Raw genomic sequence first — 8,251 nt, forward strand, 5'->3', positions numbered from 1 at the left:
GTGAACGCAGGCATCATAGCAATTCGCCAGCTCAAGGCCAACACTCCTCTCCCGAGGTTTCTGCATCTAGCGACGCTGTTTCTCGGTCAGCGTTCGCTCCCGTCAATTCTCTTGTAGGCAAGGATCGTTTTGGCGATGTGGTGCTGCTAGCCACTGCCAATATTTTGGTCAGGAACCGCTCCGGAGTTCTACTGCCCTGCCGAGCGCTGCTCGATTCTGGTTCGCAGGTCCATCTAGTCAGCTCAAGGCTGGCGAACCAGCTGCAGCTGCGGAAGATAACGTCTCCGGTTTCTGTATCCGGCATAGGTGACGCAGGGTTTTCCACTGATGGGTTTTCTGTGCAAGTCTGTTTGCAATACCAATGCTCTGACTACTCGGCGCAAGTAACTGTGATCCTAGCCTTCAACATCACTGACCTTCAGCCCAATTTTGCATTAGACGTCAGCTCTTGGAAAATTCCTGCCAATGTAAAGCTAGCAGATCCTCATTTTCACCAGCCGCAGCGAGTTGACTTGCTAATCGGAGCTGGATTATTTTACGAGCTGCTTTGTGTCGGCAAAATTCATTTGTCTCCTGGTTTGCCCTCAATCCAAAAAACTCGGCTCGGTTGGGTTGTTTGTGGAGGCGGAGGTCCTGACAATGGCAAGGTTCTCATGGCTGCTGAGCGGTCGGGACTGATATGCCCAAAGGGGCCTTTAGATGAGCGGCTCGATCAACTTCTTCGACAGTTCTGGGAAGTGGAAACCTGCACCGATCCAATTGTGAAGGCGTCAAAGGAAGAACTAGATTGCAAGAGTCACTTTGTTAAAAACTTCGTGCGGTTAGAAGGTGGTGCCTATACAGTCAGGTTACCAATTAAACACAACTCCGTTTTATTGGGTGATTCGTACTCTCGGGCTCTACGTCGCTTCCAGTCGTTAGAGAGGAAACTGTCTCATCAGCTCGAACTGCGCACTCAGTATTCGGCCTTCATAAAGGAGTATCTTAACCTAGGTCATATGTCCCTGGTTCCGCCGGAGTTGCATCGAGACTGCAAATATTTTCTGCCACATCACTGTGTGCTAAAGAAGGACAGCACCACGACGAAACTTACAGTGGTGTTCGACGGTTCCGCTGTTACCACCTCCGGTTATTCTTTGAATGACATATTAATGGCTGGGCCGGTCATCCAACCTAAGCTTTTTCACATCCTGCTAAGGTTTCGTTCGCATCCGGTAGCGCTGACTGGCGACATTTGTAAGATGTACCGTTGTGTGAGGATGGCGTCGTCTGACAGCTTCTTGCAGTGCATTCTGTGGCGAGATTCCCCTCTGGAGGAGCTACAAACATCTAAATTGGACACTTTAACATATGGAACAAAGCCTGCGTCCTATCTATCCGTACGAGCGATGCACCAATTGACTAAGGACGAGGTTGAAGACTTTCCAGTGGGATCCGAAATCTTGCTTCGAGATTTTTACGTTGATGATCTCATTTCTGGTGGCAGCTCCAAGGAGGAGGTTGTTGGCATTTTAGGGCAGATATCAGCGCTTTTGTCCAAGGGCGAATTTCAGCTGAGGAAATGGTGCTCCAATATCCCTAGCGTCGGGATCGGGAGTCTTATCTAACTTTTGATGAAGGCAGCAACTTCACGAAAACGTTAGGATGGGCTTGGGATCCTTCCACAGATCAGCTGCTGCTTTCGTTTTCTTCTCTTCTGTCCACTTCGAAGCCGTCTCGACGTTCTGTCCTGTCATCAATAGCGTGGTTATACGATCCGCTGGGCCTTGTTGGTCCAGTGGTTACTAAAGCAAAAATATTCTTGCAGAAGCTGTGCCGAGGCCATCTTTCTTGCACCGAGTGGCAGTCACACCCAACGTGCAGAATTTCCTCGGCTGGCGCTTTCGTCTGGAGCACTCGTGGAGATTCATGGATTTTGTGACGCCAGCATTAAAGCCTACGGAGCATGTGTCTACATAGTTTCCAGGTCTTCAGGGGCTGAGAGGCGCTTTCTATGAGCGAAGTCTCGAGTATCGCCTCTTAAGACGTAAACTGTGCCGAAGTTGGAGCTGGCTGGAGCTGAGTTGTTGGCGAGAATGATGGTAGAGGTTCATAGTGTAGGCGCTTACAGAGGAAAGTATTTTTGTTGGTGCGACTCTTCAACAGTGTGATCGTGGATTCGAGATGAGCCTGCCAGGTTTACCGTTTTTGTCGCTAACCGCGTGTCAACCATCCAAAATCTGACGAGTTCTATGGAGTGGCAATATGTGCCTACGTTGGAAAATCCAGCAGATATCTTGTCTCGTGGAGCCCTTCCTGAGCCTTTACTGAGTTGATCGGATCCAGGTTATGGTGTCAGGGTCCACCCTATCTGTTAAAGACACAGGAGCACTGGCCTGCAACGGTAGTAGTCGAGAGGCCAGCGTTAGAGCTTCGCTCTTCAGTTTTATTGGTGAAGTCGCCATATACAGACATCGTGGCGACATGCAAGTACGTTAACTCCTTTCCAGCTCTTCAGCGAGTGTTTGTTTACGTCTATAAGTTTGGCAGACGGGTTCGGCATAAAGGAATTACCGTTCATGATCTCTAGGCGGGGAGTCGCATGCTTTTTTGGGCAGTTCAGCGCGCTCATTTGGGTGATGAAATAAGGACGTTGCAGACAAAGGGAATGGTTGCCTCCTCCAGTTCGCTGGCTTCGTTATCCCCCTTTTTGGATCAGTTTGGATTGCTTCGAGTAGACGGGTGTCTCTAGAATTCATCCTTGGATTACGATGGTCGTCACCCAGTAATTTGGCCCAGGAGCCATCCGGTATCGCGAAGCATAATCCTTAGCTTTCATAAGCGCAACCTGCACGCTGGACCTCGATCGTTATTGGCGATGAAACGTTCTCCGTATTGGCCGAATGGGGGGAGAAAAACTGTGCTCAAGGCGTCAAATAAATGTGTGAGATGCTTTCGGATGAAACCTCGTTTGTTGGAGCATGTAATGGGCGATCTTCCGAAGGAGAGAGTGGAAGGTTATCAAGTCTTTGATGTAACCGGCATCGATTTTTGCGGTCCTTTCTTCTATAAGTCGGAGGTTCGAAACAAAATATTACATTTGATTCTCTTCATTTGTTTTACGACAAAGGTAGTCCATTTAGAGCTGGTGAGGGATCTGTCCACCGCCGCCTTTCTGCATGCACTGAGGAGGTTTATTTCTATCATGAAGTGGCCTCGACAGATCTGATCCGACAACGCCACCAATTTCGTTGGAGCCAAAAATCAGTTGAGCGAATTAAAGAGACTATTTCTTGGCGACGAGCCCCAGAGAGCTGTCTTGGATTTTTGCCTTCCAGAATCCATTGAGTGGAAGTTTATCCCTCCCGGTTCTCCCCACTTTGGCGGCTTGTGGGAAGCTGCTGTTAAGAACGCCAAGTATCATTTTTATTGAGTCGTGGGCTCGGCTGTACTAAAGACCGACGATTTGCAGACGCCGGTGTACAATATTGCTGCAGTGATTAATTCGAGGACATTAGTCCCTCTCTCTGAAAATCCTGCTGATCTTGATGTCCTGACTCCTAATCGTTTTCTGCACTGAGGGCCTCCTTCAAGTTTCAGTGAGCCAGACCTGACGAAACTTAACATAAATCGGTTAGATGCTTGGCAACGCGTCGTCTATCTTCAGCAGTGTTTCTGGTTCAGATGGGCGGAAGAGTATTTAACCCTGTTGCAGCAACGGTCCAAATGGCGCATCCCTGGTCAAGGCATAGCAGTAAATGACATCGTGCTGGTGAAGGACGATTGCTTCCAATGAAGTGGCGAGGGTGACGGAAATGGTCGTCGGAGATGACGGAGTGTGTCGGGTGGCGCTGCTGAAGGCGGCGTCCGGAGCTACGAGACGGGCAGTCAACAAATTGTGTCTGCTGCCCCTTCATGATGCTGTTGAAAGCTCATCTTCCAAAGGGGGGAGTATGTCGGGTCAAGCAGCCGCCGGAAAGAAGTTTGGCCGGCAATAATTTATTGAGTTCGTGATGTTACTTTATTTTATATTTATGTTCGCGTCGCCCGCTCTCGTGCATTCGATCGGCCACCTGCATCTGCCGTCATGCACTAGCGTTTGTCTCGCTCTCTCCCGGGCTCTCTCAATCGCTCCGCAGCATCTAGCGTTGAGCCGCGCTCCCGCGTCTTTTTTCTAATTCGGTCTTCGGTCATTAGGTCTCGCAGTCGCATCTATACATATATTACTTTGGTACTTATGTATTTGATAGAATTTTGGTAAATTGTACCGAAAAACTGGCGTTAAAATACGAAAAACACGAATTGAAGTCGAAAACTTCAGTTTCAGGTGTAAAAATTTTGTCCTTTTTGTTTAACAAAATCAAATATATAATTTTTTTTCAAAAGCTACAACATTTAACTATTGAAAAACACCGAAAATTTAAAAATCGGTTGAAAAAAACGCGTCCAGGAATTTTTAAGCGCAAAGATGTCCCGAAAAGCGTGTTTTTAACCATAAATCAAGATTGTGAGGGTGTTACAAATATTTCAAACAATTCCTACTATGTCACTTCAAAAGTTCCAAATCACTGTTACACTGTGTTATCCAACGAGTCCGATCTCCATCCATGATTCTAACGCGGGCTCGTCTGACCTCACCATTCGTTTCAGCAAAGGCCTCCTCCACGACGCCTTTCCGCCAGTTTCGACGCGAAACGGCTGGATCGCAAACGAAGACGATGTCTCCTCGTTGAATCAACTTCTCTCTGCAGCACCACTTCTCTCTCCGTGTCAGCATGGGTAGTAGGGTGGGTCGAATTCCAACAAGCTACGGAATACTACAAGCATTTTGCAAAAAAAAAATTTGAAATCGGTCAATATCTTCTGTTCGCGCATCGCACTTAAAGTTTCGAAAAATTTTCGAAAATACCGAATTTTCAAAACTTCTTAAATGTACGATTTAGTCGCAATTTTCCAAAGTTTTACTTATTATTATATTTATTTTGAATCATTTAAAAGGTTTTTTTGTAATTAGGTAAATCAATAGTGGTTTTAAGAATTTAAAATAAATAAGTTTTTAGTACAAATTTCATGCCTTACGATTGTTTTTCACGCTCAGCTTTCCCCAGGATTAAGATTTTCATCTGTGAGCATAGACAAAAGCAAATTTTCAGGATGCGCGAAATAAGCATTGGGTGGAATTACAGGATCAACTACTTTTAAAAGACGTTTTGGCAAGTATCGAGAATTTTGTGAAGACATGTGAAGACATGTCTCGCACCATCTGTTATTGAATCACTCATTTTTATTTGAAACCAAGTAGGTAAATACACTTTCATTATAAATGTAACTATGTGAACTAAGTTTTCGGAGGGCTCTTCACTCGATATGTATAATCTAATGCCACTAAGTACTATGAAATGATCGACTGGTCTTCTACAGTAGTATCACCTCCTCCAGTACTTAGGAATGTGTCAAATGCAGTTTTGGTATCTTCCATTGATAACCAACTATCAATCGGTCAAAGCAACTTGCTAAGCTTTCCATGCCACACTCAAGCAGTAGAGCGAACTGTTAAGCTTGTTACTAAAGCGTCGAAGAAGGTATGTGGTTATCACAATAGGGATGGTTACATACGCTCAACTTTATATTCTCGTTGCAGTTTGCCTAAATTTGAGAACAAGTCCCAGTATACAACAGACAAATAAAACAAAATCGAAAAACAAAAAGAAAATTTAAAAAAAACCAACAAAAAAAATTTTAAAAAATCTAAAAAAAATCAAAAAAAAATATATAAATCATTAAAAAAATACAAAAAAAATCATTAAAAACCAATAAAAAAATAGCAATAAAAAAAATGGGATCAGATTTTTCACTACGTCCTCGTCGTTGATCCTGGGGAAAGCTGAGCGTGAAAAACAATCGTAATGCATGAAATTTGTACTAAAAACTTATTTATTTTAAATTCTTAAAACCACTATTGATTTACCTAATTACGAAAAAACCTTTTAAATGATTCAAAATAATAATAATAATAAGTTAAACTTTGGAAAATTGCGACTATATCGTACTTTTAAGAAGTTTTGAAAATTCGGTATTTTCGAAAATTTTTCGAAACTTTAAGTGCGATGCGCGAACAGAAGATATTGACCGATTTCAAAATTTTTTTTGCAAAATGCTTGTAGTATTCCGTAGCAAGTTTTCCGCACTATTAGAATTCGATTTTAACAACTTGTTGGAATTCGACCCACCCTAATGGGTAGGTACTCTCAGACCCACCTTTTCCAGAAACGGTTCCTCAACATCCTTGCCATGCGCCACTGCTTCCGCGTAGCTCCTTCCTTAATGAGGCCTCCATCCATGCCGGGGGTATCCGGTGGGCAAGCAGCTCCCCTGAGTAGATCATTTGGCGTAAGAGGGGTTTCCTGGTCCGCACTCACTGGCAAATGGGTGAACGGACGAGAATTAACAATACTCTCCGCCTCTATCAGGAAACTCTCCAGTACGGGCTCCTTCGGCGCCACTTCCTTCACTGTGTGACGCAGCACTCTCTTCACGCACTGCACCATTCGCTCCCAGACTCCACCCTCTGACGGGTTCGCTGGGCAATTAAAGATCCATTCAATGCCCTTACTTGACAGCTCCGATTGGATCCTTTCGGTTTCGAAGATCTCCGCAAATCTCTTGGCCTTCTTGTCCACTTCAACGAAGTTCTTGCCGTTGTCGCTGCGCAGTCTATCGACGGCAGATGAAATTCCTGATTACAATTATGCAGGAATCCGTGGACAGGTCATGTTCCAGTTCCAAATGAATCGCCCTGGCCGTTAGGCACGTGAACAAGGCCACCCACCGTTTTTCTTGGTGCCGAGCAACGGTCACTAGCAGTGCTCCAAAGAAGTCGAGGCCCGTGCTCTTAAACGGCCAGCCATTGGCTTCCAGACGATCCTCTGGCAGGGGTCCCATAATCGGCGGCATTGGCCGTGCTCTGTGCTGCTTACACTCGCTGCATCCCGAGATCATACTGCGAAGCACCCTCCGCAGCCTCGTAATCCAGAACATGATCCAGATTTCCGCCATCGTAGCATCCACGTTTTTATGCTTCATCCTCACTTGGGCATCGCGCACAATCATCTCCGTGAGAGATGATCACTGTACGGTATACATAGCGCCGCATCAATCCTGCCATACGCTCGCAGGACTTCATTGCCATCTAGGTATAGCGCCAGTCCACATATGTCGCTCGCCTGTGCGTGCTGCCTATCCAACGCAGCACTGTCTTCGAGTCCGTCCGTAGCACAATCTCTGCAATGGGCACTCTATGGCCTGACTATTGCCATTAATCTCGTTCCTAGAACTGCTGCCTGCAGCGGTGCACACTTCGTCTTTGCGCACACGACCCTCACTTGCACGTCGCCGTTATCATACGTGATCCTCCAGTAGGCCACTGCCGTGAATGCCGACTGACTCGCATCTACAAACACGTGCATCTCGATAGGCTCCACCAGCCCAAATCCAAAATAGTGACGTGGGCTCCGAAAATGTTCCACGTTATCCATTTCCTTACGCCAATCCATAAAGGCGTTGTACATCTCAGCCGGTAGAGGCTCATCCCATGGGATCCTCCTTCTCCAGACCTCTCGCAACAATAACTTCGCTGTTATCATCAGGCAACACAGAAATCCCAAAGGGGTCAAACGTTGACAAGACCATACTTAAGAATTCCCTTTTTGTGGCAATTCTCTTCCCATCGGATACGATGGGGGCAACTTTGTGGTACTTCACTCGAAACCTGAAGTCCGCATTCCCAAAATCTTTTGCTTGGCCTCACCCCATCCAATACTCTGGGCGGGATCACTGGGTCCGAGCATCCTCTCTACTGTAAGCGAACTAGACGAAAACTTGCAAAGCTCAAAACCGCCTTCTGCATGTATCTCCTTCACTTTAGTAGATACAAGCTGTACCCATAGTCATCCACGTAGTGGTAATCCACGATGGCCTTGACTGCTCTGGGATCCGAATCCAGGAATCGCTTGGAATTCACTGTCTTCACATGATGCGCCGCACTCGGTGAGCATGCGCTGCAAACGTCATCACGCACATCTCATAAACGTCGGGGACCCGTTGGTCATATTCATCTCTCCACATAAATCGTTGCGCACATCTATCATCGGGTCGGATGTCGTTCCAGACGCCGAGCGTATCCCGAACTGCCCGTCTCGCTTTATTTTCTTACTACTAACTACGTGGCAGCACAATGTTATCCGTTTTCCACAATAATCCCGTCAGGTATCGG

At 46.1% G+C, this 8,251-nt stretch overlaps 1 protein-coding gene across 1 annotated transcript; it reads left to right on the forward strand.

Annotated features, from left to right (window-relative positions):
* The first annotated feature begins 653 nt into the window (after window positions 1–653).
* Window positions 654–1,607, forward strand: LOC123257747. Its single transcript, XM_044717685.1, has one exon. The coding sequence runs from the start codon at window positions 654–656 to the stop codon at window positions 1,605–1,607; it is 954 nt and encodes a 317-aa protein (XP_044573620.1).
* The last annotated feature ends 6,644 nt before the right edge of the window (window positions 1,608–8,251 follow it).

This window comes from Drosophila ananassae (genome assembly GCF_017639315.1).
Source record: "Drosophila ananassae strain 14024-0371.13 chromosome 4 unlocalized genomic scaffold, ASM1763931v2 tig00000054, whole genome shotgun sequence".
In the NCBI taxonomy this organism is placed as follows: Eukaryota; Metazoa; Arthropoda; class Insecta; order Diptera; family Drosophilidae; genus Drosophila; species Drosophila ananassae.